Below are 26,492 nucleotides of genomic sequence, written 5' to 3'. Positions count from 1 at the left end.
ATTGGTATGCCAAAACAATATAGCTTTTTGTATTTCATAAATGCAATTTCTCAGCAGAAGCTTAGAGGGCTAATGCACTTTCCTAAGTTCCTTGATGACTTTTGCGTTTATTTTTAGATAGAATTTATGTTGTAGAATGATTGCTATTGAGGCAGCTGACTCCAAGTAGTATTTTTCTTCTGGAACTTTAAATTCATAAGGGATCCCTGATTGATTTCTAGGATATAAGTGTGTTTAAAAGAGCTAAACTTACTATATTGTTAAAATGACATTTGTGTAATGGATATAACAGTACTATTTCTCTTAGATTATTCACATAACACTGCTTTTTTCTGTATTATGAGCATATAAATATACTTAAGATAAATTTCAATTCAAAAAAGCATAAAAATGTAAAATACTTTGATGTATAATTCATATATTTCTTAGCCTTTAGTGGATTTTAGATTAAAATGAATAATTTTTGTTTTTACTGATTTATTTTACAAGAGACAAAGAGTTTCTTGACCCTCCTGCCCCACTTGCAAGGGACAAATTAGTCAGTTCAGGTTTTACAGAGTGGCTATGAGGTGCCAGTTATTTACAACCAAAGGGTTAATATAGACAGAGCAGGTAGATGTTTACCTGAACAACCAGGAACGCAGAGGCAGGTGTATCCGCCTGTTCTATTGATACAATTTTCTCCATCAGGACAAGGTGAGATTTCACATTTATTTACATCCAGTTCACAAAAAGATCCATGATACCCAGGTTCACAATTACAGAAAAATCTGGAGGAAAAAAAAAAGGGAAATAATGTAACAACAAAGAGCATTTCATTATATACATAATTCATATATATACATATATTAAATCTCAGGCTTTTAACTTAATTTAAATAAATGCAAATATTTCCTTTTTTTTTTCTTTGAAGAAAACACAATTCACCTTTGTTGGTTCAAAACCTCGGGAGTTCCCCAAGTAAAATTTGAAACTTGCTCCATACATAGAGAGCAATTATAAGCCAATGAAACAGGCAGACCATCCCAGATCAGTACATGGCAGGTTTAATAAGCAAGGGAACTTAAATAGGAGGCTTGTCTTGGGCAGCCACAAGATGAGTAGATCTCTGAACCTGCCGGCCAGAATCTTACAAGTTTATACAGAGGCCTTAAGGAAGTTCAGTCATGTGTACCATCCAGATGGTCTCAGTAACATATCATTGTCTCAAGGCTGCATCCCTGATGTGGCTCTTAGTAGGAGAACAGTGGGAGGATGCACATTTCAAGGATGGGGAGGGAGTGAGGAGCCTCCCATTGTCCTGGTCCAGCTCATGTGTCAACCAGGGGTCAAGTCCACTTGATGACCTCCTCCAACAATCTTCTAGATATTTTTCTCCTAGAAAGTTCTTTATATGGGAATTAAAAAAAAGTAAATGTATTTGGGTAAATAATTGCTTGCATTTGATAGATACTATTGAGCTTAATTCTGTATCTTTATTTATTTTATTATAGTATAAATATCACCTTTAGCTATATTCTATGTTGAAAACTGAAGATTATTCTCTCCATGGATTGAATAACATTTTTTACAGATACTAAAGCCTTTCTGGTTAATTTTTAAAAATCTTTTAGCAAAAACAATTTCATTAGTGATTAATCACAGTGGCAGATGTTGGAGAAATCAAATGTTATTCAGTGATTAGATGTCAGGTTCAAAGTTGTAATGAACTTAATGGAGGCAGTGTCCCTCAAAAGCCTTGTCATGAAGAATGACTTCCAGACACTTCATCTGAACACCCTTTCAGTGTCCAGCTGTCCCCTCTTTATCGTATGTATCAGCCTCTGACGGCTCTGAGTTGCTGAGTTCAGATTTGTCCTCAACTCTTACTTAGAAGTGTTTGTTTGTTCTTATGCGCATTTCTTTCTATTGATTCAGACCCTGTCTCAATCAACCCTTGACTTCTTTCCTCTGTAGCCTAAGCTGTGGCAGCTACAAATATAAGTGCATGTGGCAGGATCACCCTGAATTTATTCTCAGTCTCTTCTTGGATATTGTGCTCAGCAAGTTTATGTTTAAACATCTATTCAGTGTGCATCTGTTTGCCAGAAGGGAGAAGACCAGCCCTCCTGAGAAGAATTGTGACTAGTTTTAGTTATGTGTTTGTGGAATAGCATCAGCAAAAGCAACAACCAAATAATTGATGATAAACCAATAAACAATGTTAAGAAGAAGAAACAAGATAATATAGTCTTTCCTAATTTAACTTCTATATCCATAAAAATATTAATGAAAACATGAAACTAACTTCTATAGATAAAATTCAACTGAGAGAAAAGTGCACTTGGCAAAACAAGTTCTATATAGTTGTAATTTTTTCCTCTCTTGAAGAGTCTAGAAAAAAAAAAAAAGGCTTTACCAAGTTTCCTTTCAATGTTTCTTTTTCCTTTTTGGCTGCATCACTGTATGAGGAAGCTCAGTTCCCTGACCAGGGATAGAAGCCATGCCCCCTCCAGTGGAAGCACAGAGTCTTAACCACCGGACTCCTAGGGAAGTCGCTCAATGCTTTTGGGATAGATTTTTATTCCAATTTTCTGAGGGAACTCTTCCTTATTAAGTTTCAATATTTCAACAAAAATTATAACCCCCAGAAATCTAACATGTCCAAGCTCCTCACTCACCACACATTAATTTAATGACCACCAGGCATTTGTCATGTACTCAGATCCAAGTGTAAATAAGCTTGGTTTTGCTTTTGAAAGTCTCATAGACGATTTAAGGACATGGACATGTAAACCAGAGCGGAGAAGAAATCCCAATAGAGATAGATGTACAATCCTATAAAAATAGAGCTAACTGCTAGAGAAGGTGATGGAAAAGTTTTTACCAGTTAATCACAAAGACTGGGATCTTTGTATCCATTGGACAAAAGGCATTACAACTGCATGTATAATGTCATGCTGGTGTGAAAGAAAACTGTACTTCTCAAGAGCTTTCCATGCAGTAGGTAAATGACTGTATCTGCTTTATGTGGGTGATGTGAATCCAGTTACTATGACTCCCTGAAGTTCAAATGGGGAAAATATTCTCCATCTCCACTATGTCACTAGTATCCTCCAGTCCATAAAGTCTTGTGAATGCTTGCTAAACTCAAGATACACCTGTTAATGATATTGTCCTTGATTGCTGGGTGTTCTCAGTGAACACGTGATAATTCCAAAGGATCACAGAGCAGGCTGGAGTTGGGCACAATGTTCTTAGATGTGGCAGTAAAATGTATGTCCAGGGCATAATTTTTCCATACTGATAGATTGGAAAATGTTGTATTATTACAAAATACATAAGATAATGACTTTCATTTCAACTTATACATTTGTTGCATGTACTTAGGACAGTTCTACCACATTTCCAAAAGTTGCAAAATCTAGTTTATAGTCTGAAGTGATGAATATTAAAAGTTATTTTAGGATGTCTTTCTTCTCAGTGATAGATTTATAATAATGACCATTGACTTTGTCGATCTACTCTAAATAGCAATTTATTCATTAAATTAATAGAGTTTCCTCTGTTTCTTCTCTCTCTCCTTTATTTCTCCCATTTTGAAAATGAAGAAACATCTGTATCCTGTGTCTCTTGCCACCCAAATTTCATTTTTGGTGATTACAGAAAGTTTCCTGTGTAGTTTCATGACCAAATCAGTACTTGTCTAACTCATTATTTATTCCACATCTACTAGATGACTTTCGACTGCCAGGAAGAGCTTTTCATTTTCTTTCATTCATTTATCCATTTGCTCATTTATTCAGTTATTGATCTGTAGCTATATGAATTCATGATTTTTATTTTATTCAATGTGCCAAATATATAATTATTATCATTGATTTTGATACCCAATTTGTGTGAGATTCGGATAGTGGGAACCTCTTCAAGCTGTCTCTTTTATCCTTTTGACCCGTCTCCATCATTCTTTGAGCACTTTCTTACTTTCTAGCACAAGACGTTCCAGGTTTATTTTACAATTTTCCAGTTCTAGGTGTGCAATCAGCCATTTCTCCTAGGAGTCTTGGATCCTTCAAGTGAAGAGTGGTTTTTAGAAACCAAGATAGCATGTATGTGTATGTGTGTATATGTGTGTGTGTGTGTGTGTGTGTGTGTGCGCGTGTGTGTGTTTAACTGTGTGTGTCTGTATATGCATATGCTTAAATATATGTCCATTTATATATATCTGTGTGTATGTTTGTGTGTATATATGTATATTATAAGCATACATATTAATGCATGAATGCATACTAACACCCTATTTCTAATTTGACATAATAGGATTCATTTTAGTTTAGCCAATTTCTATATCTGCAATTCTTTTTTCTAATAATAAGAAATGTTTTCATTATTTTAAACATACTATTTACCTCTTTCATCAGTTGATGTGAAACTTTTCATGTTTATTGTCTTCTTATGGTGAAGATGTGGGATTTTTGGTTTTTTTCTTTAATTGAAGTATAATTGACTTACAACTATATAGTAGTTTCAGGGATATAGAACAGTGATTCAATATTTTATACATAATAAAATGATCACCATGATGTCTAATTACTATCTGTCACCATACAAAGTTATTACAATATTAATGGCTATATTCCCTGTGCCGTACATTCCATTCCTATGTCTTATTTATTTTGTAACTAGAAATTTGTACATCTTAATCCCCTTTATCTTTTTACTCATCTTCCCACCACCCCTCAGCAACCACCAATTTGTTCTTTCTACCTATGAGATATCACGTCACAACTTTCAGGAAGGCTTTTATCAAAAAGACAAGGGAGGGAATTCGGGGATATGTGTATAAAAACAGATGACTGAACTTGGTATACCCACCCAAAAAAAAAAAAAAGACAAGAAATATCAAGTGTTGGCAAGAATGTGGAGAAAAACAAACCCTTGTGCACTGTTGGTGGGAGTATAAATTGATGCAGTCTCTATGGAAAACAGTACGGAAGTTCCTCAAAAAATTAAAAATACCACTTCCATATGATCCGGCAATTGCCTTTCTGGGTTTTTCCCTGAAGAATATTAAAACACTATTTTGCAAAGATATTTGCACCCCAGTATTCAAAAGAGAATTATTTACAGTAACCAAGATATGGAAGCAACCTAAATGTCCATCAACAGATGAATGGAGATGTGTTATACATACACACAATGGAATACTACTCAGCCATAAAAATAATGAAATCTTACCATTTGCAACAACATGGATGGACCTGTAGGGTGTTATGCTAAGTAAAATAAGTCAGACAAAGACAAATACCATATGATTTTACTTATATGTGGAGTCTAAAAAACAAAACAAATGAACAAACACAACCGAACAATAATAGTTTTGTTTTATTTTTTTGTTTATGTGATAGTTTTGAGTATGTATGACAAGATTAAGATTTTATCACCTACCCAGAATTCTCTTTTGTTTGTTTTTCAGTTCCAATTACCATCTGAAGTTTAGCTTTCCAGATCCTTCTGTTGTTTTTACTAAAACTTATATTTATTTATTGTATTATATTAGGGCAAATTTCCATGAATATCAATCTTTATTCCAAATAGAGCTTCTACCTTGAATCTCTGTGTTAGTCTTTCCCATGAAAATTAATATATGAATATGCTCTCTTTCCCTCCTTCCCTCCCCTCCCCAAATCTCCCTCTCTCTCTCTTCCCTCCATGACTCACCCCTTCACCTCTCACTAGGATAGGCAAGCACAGTGCTGCACACTCCCAATTTGTTCTCTCTGAGCTTACTCTGGCCCTTCGAACACTTAGAAAGTGAACGTGCATGGTTGTGTCAAAGGATCCTCACAAGATGTTTCCTCATACTGGCCTCTGGATAAAGTACACTGTCCCTTCAGCACTTCTTTCTTTTATTATCTGGGGAGGTTCTCATCCCTTCTTTACACAGACCACAATTACCTAGGCTAAGGGGAAAAAATAAAAGTGAAGCTTTTTATTAACATCTTAAGTGACCTATATAATTTTATAATAGTTATTGTACCATATATAAACATTTCTTCCTTTTGATGAAACTTTATTTTAATAACTTTAAAAATATGCATATATTAAAAATATCCTATTTCAAATAAACAGTTAAGGACATGAAATACATAATATATTTTTGACAGAATAGAAATTTCCAATTTAAAGATAAGACTTTTATTTAAAAATTTCCCTGGAATTAAATAAGTTGTCAAGGTTTTGAACATTTTTGTTCAAATTTCTTTTGATAGTGATATAAAATTTTTACTTATATATTGGACATATTTTCCCAATCACTAAAATGTATTTTAACAGGTGACTTCTGAAGAAAATTCAATACATTAAAATAAAGTTGAGATTAAGAAGAGTAATTATAATTTATATAAGGTGATTTTGCCATAATGAAAAGAGATGGAAAAGTACAAGATAATCACAGGGGCATATAACCCTAAGATGAACATCTGCTTTACACTAATTTTTATCTTGTTTTTATTTTATTTCAGATGAAGAAGGAAATAATAAGAGGGAAATTATTTTTTTATAGAAAGCTGACATTTTAAAATATAGGTACTACATTGATTAAATCATATTATAAGGTCCAACACATATTATAGAGGTTTTTTTTGGGTTTTTTTTTTGTACTTTTTTTTATTGGAATATAATTGCTTTACACTCTTGTATGAGTTTTTGAGGTGTTAAAATTTTATGGAGTTAAATACTTTAGCTGATATTTTAAAAATTTTAATCAGTTACAAAATATGAAGTAAGTCTTATTATCTGTTCTTTTATGTTTTCATTTTTACCAGATACAGGCATATTTAAGTATACAAGCATATATAATAAAAAGTAAATATGGTACTTTAAACATTCGCACATAGAAAACATCAAATTAATGTTAATCTAAGAAGATATTGAATATGTTATGATATGTGTAATTTATATTGTATGTTTCCGTTTATCTGCATTTTTAAGATGTTCTATTTTAAGGTGTTGTACATTCTGTGTAACTGAAGCTAAAAGAAAAGAAGGAAGGTAGACCAATTCTTTTTTACCCAATATATTTTCTCCACAGAGTGATTATCTTTAAAATAGTCTTTTTTATATAATTACTAGAATTTTAGTGTATATGGGCACAGATTTAATCTGAAACAATGGTGCTATGGCAAAATATTTAGTTGGCCAAAAGTCATTCAGATTAATAACTGATTTCTAGGTAAAATTTTATAAAAGAATGTACAGATTTTTGTCTGTATTTAAATGCCCATTAACCATCATTTTCAACTTTATAACAGTAAATGATTGTTAAACTCATGAAAGTCACAAACTATTCTTTTTGATAATGATTAGCTATAATAACACCAGCCAGGCATTTGGAAAACTTTCTCCTCCTGTATTCTTTGAGTGGAGCTGCCACTGTTACTCTAATTCTTCTGATGAATTCTCTATTCAGCTATACATTTCCAACAGGTTAATATTATTGTTAGTGACCTATGTGAACTGATGAGTGTAGTTTAAAAAGACATTTGTTCTATTGGGTAACAAACATATGTTTTCAAGTGTCATAGAATGTCAATTCCAGCGTCCAGTTTTGCAATGACTTTGCATATCAATTGGGGCTGTCCTCTACATGCTGTCATATCTCAAAGAATTAATCTTTAAATGATGTCATTAGGTATTAACTGTTTCAGGCCTCAATTTCAATAACCAAAAGGATGGAACGGGTTAAAAATATGGATGTAATCATGAAGTGTTATGTAATAATTACGGTTTTAATATTTTTTTTTAGTGTCTATAGTTTAATTTGTACTAAATATACAAATACAATTGGTTTTAAATGAGTTTTTAAATTATTTCAAATTCTTTAAAATGGTAAGCTAATATCAGTGTGCTAAAAACATACCACAAGAAAATTGTTAAAAAAAAATTCTTGCAAAAAAGATGGGCTTTGAAAATGTGATTACTCATTTTCAGTTGTTCATAGATATTTTTTGTCTTTGAAACACATTAGTGTATTGAAAATGGCTTTTATTATAACAATTTAAACAAAGTAATTTTCTGAGAATAGAATAATCAACACTCATATGCCCATCATCTATACTTATCTTAATATTTTTCTAAGTTCCTGAAAGATTTTAAAGGAAAATGTACATAACCTATATTTGAAACTAATTTGTATCCATTCAGATTAATTATTCTCTATTCTTCTCCACCAAGAGGAAATCACTATTCTTAGGTTGGCATGAATTCTACAAAATATATTTTAATATTTCATTAAATATTATATTAGCATTCCCAAGATGAAATAATTAGGAATAAATCTAACAAGGTATGCACATGATTCATATGAGGAAAACTGTAAACTCTGATGAATGAAATCAAAGAAAAACAAAATTGAGAGATATTCCATGTTCATGGATAGAGACTATGTTGTCAAGATGTCAGTTTAGCCCAGTTTTATCTCTAGATTCAATGGAAACCCAATCAAAATCCCAGCAAGTTATTTTGTGGATTTTGACAAACTGATTCCAAAGGTTGTATGGAGAGGCAAAAGACTCAGGATAGCCCCAACAATATTGTAGAGAAGAATAAAGCAGGAGGACTGACAGTATGCAGCTTGAAGACTTACTATGAAGCTACAGTAATCAAGACAGTGTGGTACATTGAAGAACAGACAAACAGACCAATGGAACAGAGTAGACAGCCAAGAAGTAGATCCATATAGGTATTGAGAAAGGGGAGAAAGGCAATACAATGGAGAAAAGATGGTCTCTTCAACAAACAGTGCTGGAACAACTGGATGTCCACATGTAAAAACAAACAAAAAAGCAATCTAGACACCGGCCTTATACTTTTCATATAAATTAACTCAAAATGGATCTCATACCTAATACAACATGAAAAATTATAAAGCATATCAATGGTAATGAAAGAGAAAATCTAGATGATTTTGGCTTTGGTTATCTTTTTAGATAACCAAAGGCATGATCTATGAGAGAAAGAACTGATAAACTGGACTTTATAAAATTTTATAAAATCTGCTCTGAAAGACAATGTCAAGAATATGACATGACAAGCTGCAAACTGGAAGAAAGTATTTGCAAAAGACATGTCTGGTAAAGGACTATCATCCAAAATATACAAAGGACTCTTAAAATTCATTAATAAGAAAACAAACAGCCCAACTTAAAAATAGGCCAATGACCCTAATTGACCTCAACAAAGAAGACATACTGATGTCAAATAAGCACATATATCATCAGGGATACTCAAGTTAAAACAACACCTAGATGCCATTACACACCTATGAGAATGGCCAAAATCCAGAGCAGTGATAACATCAAGTGCTTGTGAGAATGTGAGGCAACAGGGGGTATCAATCACTGCTGGTAGAAATGAAAACTGGAACAACTATTTTCGAAGACAGTTTTGCAGTTTCTTACAAATTTTCTGCTAAACAATATGCTGCATATATTAATCTGATAATTTCTTCTTCCATTCAATCATATTTTCAATAAATATTCAAGAATATGTATTCCTAGGAAGTTTATTCATACTAAATAATAGTTTTATTTTTGTTATATTACATTTTTGTTTATTTAGATTGTCTAAATCTTCACCAGTGTAAACATATCACAAATGTGTAACCTTGTACAAATCTCCTTGTACCTGTATTTAAGATTTTCTCTAGGGTGTATACCTATAGATGAACTTTATGATACATTTCCCAATATAGCTCTTTATGCTCCCATGAGCAGTGGATAAGATTCACCTCGGAAAGATGAAATATCTCATTTTGTTTCAGTTTTCCTACTTAGTTGTTGACTGCTCATTTATTTCATTTTTTCCTCTTTAAATTCTTTGTATTTTTGCCCATGTTTTCGCATATCCTCTCAAACCTTACAGTGATTTCAGCCAATGCTTAGTGCACAGTTTTCTGTTGCTCCTACTCAGTTATCACAGATAGCTTATTGCCTCAAACACCAGCCAAAGCAAGTTTGTTAGGCCCTGCCCAAGTACACACTGAAAAGATAAAAGGGTGCTGTGTTGATTGCATGTTTAAAAATAGAATTTATTTTTTAGATTAGTTTAAGGTTCACAGCCAGTTAAGCAGAAAGTAGATCCCACACAGCCTATAACCGCATACATGCACGACTCTGCCCACCATCAACAACCCCCCCTCCCAGCAGACTGGGGCATTTATTACAAATGATGAACCTACAATGTCTTATATCATCACTCAAAATCCATAGTTCACATTTCGGTTCACTCTTGGTGATGTACATTCTATGGGTTTTGACAAATGTATAATGATATATGTGCACTACCATACTGTGCAGAATAGTTTCAGTAACTTAAATATCCTCTGAGATTCATCTACTCATCCCTCCATCTCCTCTAAAATCTGACGGCCACTATCTGTTTTCACTGCCTATAGTTTTGCCTTTCCAGAATGTTATGTAGTTGGAATAATACTAAATGTAAATATTTTTGATTGGTTTCTCTTATTTAGTAATACACATATAAGATCCCTCCGTGACTTTTCATAACTTAATAGCTCCTTTCTTTGTAATACTGAGTAATATTCCATTGTCTGAATGTACCACAGTTGATTTATCCATTCATTTACTAATGGGCATTTTGGTTGCTTGTAGGTTTTGGCAGTTATGAATAAAACCACTATGAACATCTGCTAGTAGTTTTTTGAGTGGAATATATGCTTCAACTAATTTGGGCAAATACCAAGTAGTGTGATTATTGGATCATATTGTAAGTTTTTAATAAAATGCTAAGCTGTCTTCAAAAGTGGCTGCCATTTCTTTTTCAACTGCAGGGAAATTGCCTTGGGGTTTCAGATTTCTCCTGTTCCTTATACTATCATCCATGCCCCTGAATAAAGCCAGGCCTTGGACTGGGAAACCTTCATTTCCTTCCCTAATCTTCTGATCTCTGGGGAGGGCCTCTGAAAAAAGATGCTGGCCCTGGGCAGTGCACCACTACTCTGGTGTTCAAAAGCCACATCCAGAAACCTCCAAAATCTGTTTCATGTCTGAAGAGCATACATCTTAATCACGGTTCAGTCAGTATATTGTATTGGCATCAGTATTTCCTATACATGAGCAGAGTCTGAGGATTAACAGATCTCTCAGCTTGCTCACCAGTAGCAGTTGGTTATTTTCCATTAAGCTTTTTAGGATATTCTCGGTTTGGGAAACACTTTGCTGTCATCAGACAGATTGATGAGTCAACATCAACCCTGTAATTAAGTTAGCTGTTTGTAAGTGAACTCATCATTCTTGTGGTCATGAACCTACTAAGTGGTTCTCTTTCAAACAAGGGGCATTTTGAGTGGCTTCCTCCTGTAACTCTTTGAGATCTTATACTGGAAATGGGAAAGTGGTCTTTCAGAGCTACATGATGAATTCATATGAAAAAAACCTTCATTTAGATTTGTAAGGTCATTTTGGTTCTACTACACATTTTATCCCAGTTTCTGCTTTAGAGTGATCTCTCAGGCCTCATGAAGGGCAAATTGGAAATGCCAGGCAATTAAAACCCCATGCTTCAGTCTATACATAGTGGACCTATTTTCCAAGTACTAATCCTGGATTCAATTTAGTTGATAGCATTTTTTTTTTTAATCTTAATTCTTTCCCACTCTTCCTGGCCAGAGCTTTACCATGGGAAGAGAGAGCTTATTTGTCCCATGTTCTCAGGCTTGGCCATATATCTTTTTCTAGATAGTGATCTATAGGTAAAGAAGAAGGGTGCTATTTTTGAGCCCAGGGCTTAAGAGGCTTTGCATGTTTCTGCTTCTTCTCTTAATCTCTGCCACTCCATGTGAAGGACATGCTAGTCCAAAAAGGATGAGAAACATTTGGAGTGGAGCCATCTCAGCTGATGTGACACACTTGCAAAAACCCTTCCTCCATCAGCTATATCTCCAAGAAACCTGGGTGAATCCAACATATATTAGCCACATTTCAGAAGACCACAGATATGAAAATAATAATAAATGATTGTTATTTTTTATCACTGAGTTTTCAGGATTTTTTGTTAAACAACAACAGCAAACCAGTATAGCCTATACAGTAACTTTGAAGGAGTTCATACCCTTGTAGAGAGAGGATAGATATGGCTCAGAATTGTAAATCTCTGAATTCACTTTAACCTCCCTACTGGGAGAGGCAACACCTCCCCTGTGACTTAGGGAATCTTTACTTCTCAGCATACAAGCCTTCCTTTAAATGCCTCTGAAAGACTTGACTTATAAACTGTTGCCAGTTTTCTCCTGCCTTCTCCCAAACATTTCTCATTGATTCCAGCTCATAAAAAGGATTAGGTTCCACCTTTGCTAATGAGAGATGGAAACACTTAACTGGAAACAGAGAGCCTATACCTCAAAAGAATTTCATAAAACCCCAGAAATGTGTATTGGCACAAAATTGGGGAGAAAGTGTGGGATTGAATCTAAGGTAATCAGAGCAAGGGAGAATAAATATAAGACTTAAACAAGCTGAATTTATTGATACAGATGGAGACAGAAGGTTTAAAGTGCTAATGTGAGCACTGGGTGTGATGTCAGAGAGGATGGCTGAGCACAACCAGAGCTTAACTCAGTTTAGGTTAGTGCTAGAGTTCATAGGCTCATTGCTAATGGACATGTTTGATCAATTATGTGTAAGCTTCCCAGTTACCTCTTAATTTCTATCCCCACAGGATATAGAAGGGCATTTCATTCTCCTAGGAAGAAACTCCACCACCCAGGAGGGCACTCCACTCACAAGACTAAAGCAGGGTGGATAAGAGGCACTACTGTCTCAAAGAGCTTTGTGGTGATCATCCTCTAAAGACTGGAGGTGACAAGTGGGATGCTGTTGTGAAGCTAGGTTCCTGGATGTGAAAGCAGATAATAGGGCCCAAGAATGGATAAAACCTGCTGAATACACTTGACTATCAGATAAAACAATGAGCAAATGACCACACACATCAGAGAAACAATGATGATTAATGGGACGATTCACAGATACTCTTGGCTATGGCTTATTGGTGATGACTTTCTAGAAATAACACATGGACAGTCAGCTATGGTGCTCTATGGTGCTGCTTTATGTACACAGAATTAAATATCTAGATCTACAGGGCAAAGATGTAATTCCATTTGCCTTTGTTGGGATTCTTAGTCTCTTACATATGACTAGGTCATGTCACAGACCCAGTCCCTCAACCGAGGACCCCCTTTTGCAGAAGGATCTTGCGATATAGTCACAGATGTTCTGTATATCATCCCAAAGCCTTCTTCTGAGGGATCTGAGGCCATTTACTCATATGACTATTCACTGATGAAGCAAAGATATTCACACTTTTAGGAATGATTGTATACTGGCTAATATCACTGCTCCACCAAGAGGAGCAAATGAGTATTGAAGTCTGGTAGATGGATAGTAAATCCATGTTTTGTTTTGTTTCATTTTACCCCCCAGTCCCTGGATATATAATGTACTCAACATACTTAGTAATAGATAGGAGCTTCATACTGTAATAAGAGATATTATGGAGGAAAGCCCAATTGGAAGATCCTGAAATGCCCCTTCAGACTTATCAAGATTTTAAACTGAAAGCAATTCTGTATACCTATGGGACTTGTAGTAATTAGTGTGTCCTGGAAGGGCTTGAGAGTTGCAGAGGGTGAGTCAAAGCATGCCCCCATTTACTTCATCATATTGGACAGTGCAAAAGCTAGAGGGCCATAGAAAATGATAGAAATAATAAAAGATTATCAGAAACTTAAAAAAATTGTGAAACAAATTTTAATAGCAATTCTAGATTTTGGATCTCTATTAAAGAACACAAACATAACCCTTAGTACCTGGGGAGCAACTGTGACCTGGCAAATTTGTCTTTTTTTTTAATCTTAATCAATGAAATCCAGTTGAATTTGTTCAAAGTTTTTGGATTTTTTTAGAAAGATATTTTAAAAGACCTAAATAAATATCAATTCTTCTCAAACTGACTTACAAATTCAATGAAACTCCAATAAAAATTCTACCTGGTCTTTTCTTGCTTGTTTGGATGTAAGGATTTACATGGAAGAGAAGAAATTGTCAGAAGTAGCTAAATCTTCCTGAAGCAGATTAAAAATATGAGATGTCTTGCAATATCAGTATTGAGATTTTCAAAGGTAAGTAGTTAATATTTATGGCACTGACACATGGACAACTAATTGAACTAAGGAAACAGAATAGAAACAGATACATATGGTCATATATGGGAACTTGATCTGCAACGAGAAGGCATTACCCACCACACAGATGAGTAAGAGTGGACTCATTCTATACCCGTAGCAGGCACAACTGCTTAGTCACATGGAAAAAATGAAATTATGCCTACCTTACATCACACACACACACACACACACACACACACACACACACAATATTCAGATAGACAAAGATTTAAATATAAAAGGCAGGATTTTAAATATTTTAAAAGGAAATATAAGAAACATCTTTTTATCTTAAGGTAAACATTTTTAAACAAGCTTATACAACACAAGCCATATACAAACTAAATTATTAATTCAATTACATTAAAAATAAGCTTTAGTACTCAGAATCTTAATAAAGAAGGTGAAATGGCAAGCCACAGTCAGTAGAAGATATTTTTAGTAGCATATACAACTAACAGAAGTGTTAATAATTAGAATATATAAAGGTTCTTACAAATCAATAAGAAGAGAACGAGTGGGCAGATGCCATAAATAGGCATTTCGAGAAAGGAAATGAAATCTCTTGAAATGTATGAAAAGGTGCTCAACCTCCTAAGTCATCATGGGAACACAGAGGAAGACCACAGGGAGGTATAATTTACACACAGCAGATAAGCCCAAATGCAACATTTTGACACTGCAAATAGGAATATTTGTTCACTTCCATTGAGTGTGAATATTCCATTTTCAAAGTGAACTGGGAAAAAACTCATGATATAGTACATGTGAAACAGGCCACCCAATGATCCAACTGTTCTCTGGGTATGAAACCTACACTGACACTGGTACTTGCATATTTGGAGGAATATTTGAAAACCTCAATAGTATTATTATTTCTAAGAAAGAAGGGACAAATAACCCAAATATCCACAACCAGGAGAATGATAAATGCTGTTGGCATATATTTAAGTGTAATATTCTGTAATAGTTAAAAAGGAGCAACAGATAATGCACAAATGTCATCTTCAACAAAATGAATTATTTCAGAAGACTGTATGTAATATTACTTCAGTTACATTAATATGCAAACTAAAGAGTGTTTTGTTCGGGCATACATACCAATAGTTAATTTATGTATACTATAGGCAAGGGCAATAAGCATAAATTCAGGATATTCAATAATTAGGTGGGAGGGTGGAGGAGTACTTGAGGACAAACACAAGTGTATCAGAAATCTTATGCTTCTTAAGTTGTATAATGGGTGCATATATGTTCACTTTATTATTTGTTACATTTTACATATAAAATAATTGACTCAGAAAAAGCATGTAGCTTCTAACCTATTTGGCAGCTCCATAGAGATTCCATTATTTGTGCAAGGTTTAGAGGAACACTCATTAGTTTCACAGAGAGGTCCAGAAAACCCAGGTCTGTAAACACTCCTTTTAAACAAGAAATTAAATAACCGCATTGATGTAGAATTTTAAAGCTGAAAATTCAAATAATCATAGCAGGGCACACTGTTAATAAGTAGAAGTGCTGTTCAGTGTGTCCATCAATGTTATAAATATGCACACATTTAAATACCTCTAGATGCATGCACATGTATCTATGTTTTTGGCTTTCTCTACCTGAAATGGTTGACCCCATCTTTACAGTCACCACAATTTCGACAATGAAGGGAGAAGCACTCCTTCATGTTAATTTCACAGTGTTCACCTTTAAATCCTGCAAAGAGAGAGGAGATGGATAGAGATGAGCAAACCTCACTTTAGAGTGTGAAAATTGGAATCAGTAGTAAAGAGTCTGGAGAATATACTCATGATGGAAGTTAAGAAAAAAAAAGGGAGAAAACAACTCATCTTTGGCTTCTCATACAACTATTTTGCATAACGTCTGAATAAAATTATGTTACTTTCTAATTAATGAGTTCAAATGAAAGAATTGAGGGCGGACTGCTTTGCTAAATCTCCTGTGGAAATAGAGTTGATGTTAATGTTGCCGTTGTTTTAAGGTCTGTAAATGTTTGAACAAAAAGAATTGAAATGATCTGGAAAGAAAATGAATTAATGTGATGACCAATCTTAAAGTAAAATTGAGCTTCAGTGATCAGATTTATTCAAAGCAGTTAACAGATGAGGCACATTATTTAATTGCTTTTCATATCCAAATGATTCAAAGAAAACAAATTATTTTGATTCATAGCTAAGTAATCAGTCAACCATTTAAACCCATGACAGTTATGTCTAAAAAAAAGGAAAGAAAATTATAGACATACAAACTCAGTTGTAATTATTTCAACACATTTGTGTCAGAAAAAAATCAGCGTTATGTCACTAAAGTACATTAAATATTTTAATATTATTATGACCACTTAATTATTTCCACGGTTATAGAATAACTAATGTATTCTAACTAATAACTAGTCATACATATACTACATATATGTTTATATATGTAATCATTTTTTGTTGCTAATATTTTTTCCTATACTAGTTAGAAAATATAAGAAACAAGACAATTTTCCTTTCTCTTACTTTTTCAGTGCTGTAATTAAGCACCAAATAATGGAAGAGACATTATAATGTCAATATCTATGCAGATTTTTAGTTTGAGGAATAGAAGTTACTCTAAGGAAACTTTAGTAGAGGCTTACGTGTATCCTGGGATTGGAGCTGAGAAATATAGGAAAGACAGGGTGGTCTAGCTATCCAGGAATGGCCATCTTGCTTCCTCAACACCTTCTCATATAGTTTCTCCTCCTCATTCTATCTGCAAATATCTCTTCATGTTCAAAGTTTCAAATCCTTTGTAATATTGGCATGCAGATAATATAGCACAGTTTCTCTTATGTCTATATCATGACCTTTCAGCTTCAGCTCCTACTGCTGAATGGAAAATTCTCTCTTCATTTCCACACTCAGATTCCCATGAAAGAACCTGGGACTGGCTGGCTTTATCTTTTCCCATCACACCATGCTACAAACCACTGTCATTCTCTGTGGTGTCCCCCATCAGGTCAGAGGCCAAACCCACTCCCAGTTAGAGTTTGAAAGTTGATACCATGTCTTGTGAAATATGGCTTCTCTTTAGCAGGAGATAATATAAAAACCTGAAATGACTTAATCCAAAAGGACACAAGTAAAAAGAAACAAAATATGGCTATGACAAGTAGAAAAGAAATAGCAAGATGACTTATTTAAAGCCATATATAGCAATAATTACATTAAATATGATTTAAAAAAAACATTTCAATTAAAAGACAGGAACAATCAGACTAAATAAAATAACAGAACTGACTATATGATACCTAAAAGAAATTCCCTTTACATATAGAGACAATGACAGGTTAAAACTAGAAAGATGGAAGAAAGATGCCCTGTGAAACACTAAGGAGAGACCTGGAATGCGTATGTGACTAACAGACCAGGCTGACTTCCAGAAAAGCACTGGTATTAATTTGTGCCATTTTTCTTTCTCAATTATCAAATCTTTCAAGTTAAACTCTAAAGTTGCATCTTATAATTTTATTCATGCTGTAGATATTGTATTCTCAGCACCCAGGACAAAATTTTTTTATTATAAATTAATTATTTCCAGGTTAATATACTTCTCCTAATTATTCCAATGCACTTCAACACAATGCATCAATCACTATTGCTGTTATATTTAAATTGTAAATGTCATAGTACAGTTATAAATAACTAATAAGCTATTCCTTAAATATTTCATTGTAGTTAAATTTTTTTACAAGTTAAATATTTAGAAAGTTGGATGCATTCCACCATTTCTACTTTCAGCATAACTAGCATTATCTGGGAGACAGGGCATTTTGACATTAAGTTGTTTCTTAGAAATATTATTTTGTGGCATTGGAACTCAGGGGCACTGGCCAGCTCTAGGACTGCAGTGTGCCTCCCTTAGTTCAGCTGGGCTGATGGATCAGAACATTCAGCACCTGGCAACTTGGACAGCTCACAGGATAACCTTGTCTTTGGTGATTTTGCCTTATTCATTTAGTTTGACATTTCTGAGATGGAGCTTTGTTACCAACTAGCAACATATGTCAATGGACTGAGAAAATGAGATTTCTGAAATGCAGTAGACATTGGGAGGAAAAATAAATTAGATGTGGATCTCATTTACAAGAAGCCAAATCTTTGTGGGGAAAACCTAAACTAAGTTTGGAGGATTTAAAGGAGTGAGATGTATGTATACTTAGTTCCAAACTAAATTTTTCATAGTCCTTGGTTTTGAAAGTTGATATATATTCATCTGAAGGGTACTTGTTTTGAATATAGGCAGTGACAGTTAAAAGTCTGTCAAAACTCAAAGTACAGCGAATTAATTCTATGCTATTCCTCTCCTATTTATCCCTATCCAAATCTATTCATCTGTCTCTATTTTATTAACTGCAAAACAAATAATGAGCAATTCTCAAACAAATGTTTTCTTGATTTTTTCTTATACTGTCTTGCCTGTGATTCTTGTAGCAAATGCATACGACTGGTTAATAAATAATATTTTTACATTTAAATTAGTTACCAAAGCTACTGCTCAAATCCAGAACTAAATCACTGTAGATTATAGGTATAATATTCATAATCACTTAATATTTTCTCATTTTGAAAAAATGTAGCCTTTTTATACTTTATTTTCTGGAAGGGATGGCATAGAACAAAGTACAATAACAATAGTTAGTTGTTCATAGAAATTTTTAGGAAGCATTTTATCATTCAGGGCTATATTTGACAACTTTCACATTAGAAGTAATATCAGCTGGAGTAATTAGAAATGAATTAAAAAGTGAAAAATTAGAGTGTATCTTCCATGTATTCAAACAAGATAGTGTAAAAACCATATTTTAAAACAAAAACAATAAATATTAAAATGAATTATTTTCAAAAACATTAGAAATTTTTATTTCTTCTTAATTAAAATTTTAATTTCCCTAGATTTTAAAACTTTATGGAAACAAAAAGAGAGCTTTCTCTCTTGGCAAGTCAGAAAATGTTTAAAAATATTGTTTTCTTTTTGTTTTAAAATGATATAATACAAATAGTAATATTTTATTTGCAAATTAACCAATACTACAAAATAGTTGCCGGCTTAACTTTAAAAAACAATGATATATGAAAAGAAAAAAGTAATATTTTCAATAGACCCTAAGCTTTTTTAACATGATTTTAAAATACATTTTAAGAAAATGAGTATAAAAGCTACTGTTTTTAAATGTAGTAAATATTTGACATATTTTAAAGTTAATTGGCAATACTATATATTTTCTTTGAAGAATTTTCCCAACATAAATTTCCACAGCTATTTAAACCTAATAGATATATGCTATTACATGAACACATGCTTTTAATTATCAAAAGGAGTAATTTTTAACTTGAACAAAACATTTTTCAAGTGACACATTTATTTGGTGCTCAAAATTATGCACCTCAGGTAATGTGGCATTACCATAATGATGGAATATATATATGGAAGTAATAGACACATTTAGATGCAACTGCTCACCTCCTCTTGTACTACAAATCCATGGAGCTTAGAATCGCAACTGTAAATCAACAGCACACATAAAAATGATCTGGCTCTTCCCTTCACTACAACATTGTACAAGGAGTCCTTTCCACATTTTCATCCTCTGTAAAGTTCATTTAAAGAAACTGTTGCTCCTTTCACCTTGGAGACTTATGGATGAAGTGGCTACATTTAGAACCTAAGCCCTTTAAATTAAATTAGAAACATTTATGGGGTTGGAGGAGAGATGGATTGGGAGTTTGGGATTAACAGATGCAAATTATTATACACAGAATGGGTAAACAAAAAGGTCCTACTGTATAGCATAGGGAACTATATTCAATATCCTGTGTTAAACCATAATGGAAAATAACATGAAAAAGAGTATATATACGCATATGCATAACTGAATCACTTTGCTGTACAGTAGAAATTAGCACAACATTGTAAATTAACTGTACTTCAATAAAATCAATTAAAAAAAGAAATATTTGATAGGGTGATGTTCTTGGTTATAAACTGAGAAGTAATTCAAAGTAAAAAATAAATAATCTAAGAGAAAATTAGAAAAGAAATATATTTTCATAATGCTATGTTTTAGACCCCTCACTATATACACACACACTAACACATAGACTCTAGTGTGCGCTAGACACATGGACTTTCACATGCTATTCATTCAAAGTCACCTGTATCTCTGTAACCCTCATGTCATTTTTATACTCCATTTCTACCAGCCTGAAGTTGAATTCAGTTTATTCAACCTCTTCTATTTAATTAGCTCTTTCCCTTCACGGTATGTATTAGACATTACTTTTGATCACATGCAATAAAAACAAAAACACTAACTTTGATAAGAAATGGGATTTATTGGTGGCCTAACTAGGAAGGATACCAGGTAGTTTGCAGAATTGAAGAAAAAACTATAACTTCCAGAACATGATTTTTCACACACACGCTTCTCTCCTCCTGCATATAGATCTCCATGTGAAGGGAACATGGTGTTGGCTGTACCAACTGAAACACTGGCAGAAAGAGAAAGCTGCTCTCAGCATCAATTCCAGGCAAGGGCTCTGCCTGGCACTACTCCAGCCCCATGCCCACACCTGGATCATCCATAAGTGCCAAAGGAATGGGGTTAGCTATGCGTCTTAGCTTGGGTTATTCCAGAATAAGAATTGAGATAAATGATTTGCGTGCCAGTACTTTATTTGAGGTCCCAGGGATTATTGCAAGGGCATGGGGAAATAAAAGAGGGAAGAGCACGGTTTAGTGAGAAGATTATTGTTGTAGACAACGAAGGCTCCAGGCTGGTGGAGAGTCTTAGAAACCATGTGCCACATAACTCAGAGCTCTCACAGTCAGCGAGAAAGCTGGGGTGTGCACCCACAGGTCCTCTTTGCTTGTGCATACCTCTGTCGTAAATGGGAAAGCTCTTACTACTTCATGCTTTAATGGTCAGTTAACTTATGTGTCTCTTCCTTGAACTTAAAATCCTTGAGAGCATGTTGTTGCCATGTTTAATTTCCCCAGAACCTGTCTGAAGACTTGACACATGGTAGGAAATCAATATATGTTTCTTGACTCAGTTAATAAAGAATACAATTTTCAGATTTCTAAAACACCACCAACATGCAGTTGCAAGATTGACATATGTTGTGTACAGAGCATAGTTTACAGAGGCAAAAAACATATACAGTGTAAAATAAATGTTGAGATGTGTAAATTGACTGCACAGAAAATCAACAGAGATAACACTGTAGGGGGAGTGAGAATAAACCCCATTAGTTTCTAAGAATCTCATAAAATTTTATTTGTCTTTCTGTGCACTATTTTTATACTTATTAAAGCAGTGATTTTTTAATAAGATAAATAGTTTAAACAAATAGGATTATATATAAAATGAACGTGTAATGAATAACTGTTAAATGTTTCTCTGACTATTTGCCACTGGAAAATGTTCAATGGTCATAGGAACCAAGTAAACTCACCTCATTTCTAATCAGAAGACAGAGCATTGCCCTTATTTTCTTTTGCAAAACATGATCACAATAATTCTGGTGTTTTACTACGGTAGCTCACATTGGACCAAAATGGATTAGATTGCTGTTTTGACTATAAATTTCAATCATGCGAACCAAAAGAGTTTACTGGCTCAGCAATCGATTTCGCTTAAATTATATAAAAATATGGATAATATTTGTATTTATAAATAAATATATTAATAATTAATTAAATAATATGTAACATAATATATAATGTAATAAATATAATATAGATTATAATTGTATTAACATAAATTAATGTATTTTATTAACATTTAATAAAATATATTAACTATATTAATTTTATAAATTAGAGTTATATTATATTATAATTTTATAAATTATATATAACATAATATATTGTATAACATATATTATTTAACAGGATATAATGATATATTATATAATGATATATAATATATCTAATATATTAATGATATATAAAATATATATCATGTTATATAATATAAGATATATTATATAACATATAATATATAATAATATATGCTATATATCAAATATCATGATATTTATAACAAATATATATGACATTAATATATAAATAATAATATATACAATTATATATAATATATAATATATTAATAATATAATAAATATATAATATACAATTATATAGACATATATAACATATATAATATAAATATATATAATATGTATATATAATATATGAATATATGAATAGATATATTTATATATATGAATATATATAATATATTTATCATACAAATATATAAACATAAATATGTTTATATAATATAGGATAAATATATTATATAATATATAAAATAGATATAATATATAATATGTGTAATATATTAGTATATGTATTATATTTTATATTATATATAAATATGTTTATATATATAAAACAAAATAATTTAGAAACAATGTGCATTTCTAGTATCTCTTTGTACTAAATAACAATTAAGAAACGATAAATACAAGATTAACTGTGTCCACCTGCCACTCTACCCAAAGCACTGCTTTGAAGAGTCATAATCTCTGAAATCTTGTATAGCGTGATGAAGTTCCAAGAAAATCTGAAAAGATTTTGCTCACATACTATATAGTAGAGTGTAAATTGTCCCCAAGATATTTTTGTGATGGCTCTGGAGCACAGCAATTTTTTACTAGTTTGCTAGGTGACAAGAAGCTTTTATGATATCTCCAAACTTATTATTTCACATCCCACAACAGGAAATGAGTTGTACTAGATTATGTACATTTATTAAATGGATTTATGAATTGTAAATTAATTATCAAATATATTATCTTTTGAAAAAATATGATCTTCCTGTAGAAAATTACCTTTGGTTAAGATAGAGGAATTTTTTACTTAAAGTGAGCAAAGACACTGCTACTTCTCAAGAAACATTTATCTATTACTTATATTCTGAGAATGTATTAGTAGGACAAGTAAAGCACCGTGGAATAATTCTGCAGAATGAATTAGCTCTTCCCTTGCTATTGAATATTTTTTTCAAAAAATTTCTCTGTCAATCTTTGTTAAAAGGAAAAGTATTCTATTATCTACCTCATAATTACTATGGTTTTCAGGACATCAGCACTCCCCACGCATTTTGTTCCGTCTCTATGTTCCTGCCTCACTACTGGAAGCATTTACTCGTATACTTTATACAACCGTGTTATATGCTCTATAGATCACATGTCCTTTTTAAAAAAACAATTACTAATGGATTTCCAGATTCTAGTTCTAATCCCTCAGAATTCCCAGAAGTTTCTGCCATGTACACAGGTCCAAGGACTTGCCTCTATATACCATTATAACAGATTACCTTATATCCTCAGGAAATTTTAGAGGGTTTGTAAAAACAAAGGGAAATACTTTGAATAAGATAACTAATGAACAGATAGCCTAAAGTGGCCTTTTTGGACAGAAGAGTAAATGAGCATAGTCTTTATCTTTAAAGGACTCCTATTCTAGTAAAGCCAGTAACATGGAAAGAGATATGAACCCATAAGTGATTATTAGAAAGTAAATAGCTGTTATAGACATCTAAACACACTGTGGTTTTTATATTCTTTATGACACATTCCAGTTATGCCAAAAATCTACCATGGGCTAATTTTACAGCAGAAGCTTTCCTACTGAAGATGGTAATAGCTTTTGCATAGCCAAGAATGCAGGAGCAGTAAACATTTACTCAGACCTCCTGCAAATTAAGCAGACCTCTTTCAGTTACAACTGAAGAGATACCAATGAAGCATCTTTAATGATAATAAATTAAGTTATTGGCTGATATGACCTGGGAAACCAGAAGCAGCCTGGCTTCAGATGTGACTGGGTTCAGGGGCTGCAATGATGTCCTTTGGTCTGCCCATTTTATGTCTCTTACATGGCTCTCTCTTATTGTACAGAGTAGCCACCAGAGAGCATGATACTAGTTTAGCAATCTAAGCAGAAGCAAGTGATGCTTATAGAGAACTCCAGCGGGAAAATTATAGTGGAGCATTTGATTACTATAGATTGACACTATGCCCATTTCTAACTACTGCTGTTGTTAGGAACAATACAGGGACAAGATTATTCAGGAAAGAAAGACTGTTAACAAAGAATAAAAGAGGGTTTCTGAAAGAAATTTTAAAAGAACCAAAACTATAAAGTTTCTCCTTTCCCCCACTCCATGCTGTTTAGGTTAACTTTTTAGATTATTTCCCCGATATGTTTATATACCTAAATTTGGAGTCAGATATCCCCCTCTATATAGATTTTTCTCTCACACATTCTTAAGAAGACACCAGCCTATAGGGACAAAACAAAACAATAAGATCAAACATTAAAACAAATAAAGCCCTTACCTTCTCTGCAAATGCAATAATGATGTCCATCTACCACAATCAAGCATGTCGAGTTGTTTTGGCACAGGTCACTAAGTGGATCGCAGGGGTCAGAGTGTTGATGGCAGAACTTTCCAGCATAAAAGGGTGGGCACAGGCATACAAATTGCCCAGGGATGGAAGATTCATGACAAAGACCTCCGTTCATGCATGGGTCAGAGTCACATTCATTTATTTCTTCACTACAGTTTTGTCCAGTCCATCCAGGTGTACATTCACAGCTGAAATGAAATTTTAGGAAACATGAACAATACTATTTCAAAGGTGTTCTTCACATTTTCAATGTAATTACTACATGGAACAAATGTGTGGCATTTTCTAATGTATAACAAGATTAACAAATTACACATATTTTAAAATATTGTTTGCCTAATTTCCTGAGACAATGTATGTTCTTGCCAAACTGACCTTATTGGCTGAAGTAAGATTTAAGAAGCATTTGGTAAATTTCTAACATAGGCCACTGAGACATATCTGAGAACAACAATGGTGCCAATTGCAATTTTAGCAGCTATTGAGCTGAATTACCAATTAAGAACCTTTCCTCAATTATTTCTTCTATGTAAAATAATTTTCACAGGCGGGATCACTGTTTATAAGCCTGAGATGATATTTAATTCAATGTTTTTAACGACACGTGATTCTTCAAATCACCAGGGTATTTATCACAAGGTGACCCTTTATGTTAAGCAGCTGTTTTTGTTTCAGTTTTTGTAGGCTTATATGCATAGAATATAACCTATTAATATTTGAATAATGTGGAAAAATGAAGAGAAAGTAAATGAATAAAAAGTAAAGCATTTGGATGCTTGTCTGTACATCACAGACTGTAGCTCAGTCTCTCTCAAAATCGTCTTGGAAATTTCAGTTTCAGAGAACACTTTAGCCAAACATTTTCCATCAAACTAGGCTAGCTCTGCTCCTAAGAGCAGGAGCATTCTAACAGGGCAGGAAAACAGGGTTTTCCACATGAATTATTATTCAAATAAGGGAAATACACAGATCATAATGAAATCTGCAGACACAGAGTAAGTGTGAGGATTGTCAATCTACTGGCTGAGTGGAAGTCAATGTTACAATGTTACACTGTGGGCAGGTTCAGGCAGACAGCAGGCATCAGTCTGTGGGCAGGTGGAGCCCCAAATTGTGAGTAAGTGTACTATCGGCAAGTAACGCATCATGGGAGAAGGCATGGGTGGTACTAGAAGTATTGTTTTTAGGGGAACTTTTCCTTTATTGATAGTTTAGATATTTAAGACGTTTTAAAATATTACATTACCGAAAGACGTAACTTGCTCATAATAAGCAATATCTTCCTAAAAAAAGGGAAAGGGAAAGAGAACGGAAGGGAAGGAAAGGAAAGGAGGAAAGAGAGAGGGGGAAGGGAAGGGGTAGAGACAGGAAGAAAGATAGAATGAAAGAGAGAGGAAGAAAGGAAGAAAGGAGGAAAGAAAGAGAGAAAGAGAGAAAGAGAGAAAGAAAGAAAGAAAGAAAGAAAGAAAGAAAGAAAGAAAGAAAGAAAGAAAGAGAAAAAACATCATATTTAGACCATCCCATATTAATAAATACAGAGGATACCCGTATGGTGAGAGAAGAGAACTGAATGACTGGCTTGACCAGTTCATGAAGTTGAATTCTAAATAAACATATTTGCCAGTGAAACAAATACTAAAATGTATAGGGGGTAAGATGTTTTGAGGCATAATTGACTAATAACGTGTCTACTAGTTCTGTAAGATTAAATCCAGTCTAAAAAGAAAAAAAAAAACAGTTGATTCTATAGCTATTTTCTTTTTTTTATTTTGGTGATGTGCAGGAAGAGATTGTTAACATGT

At 33.3% G+C, this 26,492-nt stretch overlaps 1 protein-coding gene across 1 annotated transcript in view; it reads right to left on the bottom strand.

Annotated features, from left to right (window-relative positions):
- Positions 1-26,492, bottom strand: part of EYS (eyes shut homolog) — a 1,676,468-nt gene that overhangs the window by 1,146,022 nt on the left and 503,954 nt on the right. The window contains exons 16-19 of the mRNA XM_057737776.1: positions 24,619-24,878; positions 15,838-15,934; positions 15,547-15,648; positions 625-770 (exon numbers count right to left, since the gene is read on the bottom strand). Of these exons, the coding sequence (XP_057593759.1) occupies positions 625-770; positions 15,547-15,648; positions 15,838-15,934; positions 24,619-24,878 (605 nt within the window). The remainder of the gene's footprint in view (positions 1-624; positions 771-15,546; positions 15,649-15,837; positions 15,935-24,618; positions 24,879-26,492) is intronic.

The sequence above is a fragment of the Hippopotamus amphibius genome, chromosome 6 (genome assembly GCF_030028045.1).
Source record: "Hippopotamus amphibius kiboko isolate mHipAmp2 chromosome 6, mHipAmp2.hap2, whole genome shotgun sequence".
Taxonomy (NCBI): domain Eukaryota; kingdom Metazoa; phylum Chordata; class Mammalia; order Artiodactyla; family Hippopotamidae; genus Hippopotamus; species Hippopotamus amphibius.
The sequence above is the reverse complement of the archived record's forward strand: the minus strand, read 5'-3'. Positions and strand labels throughout refer to the sequence as shown.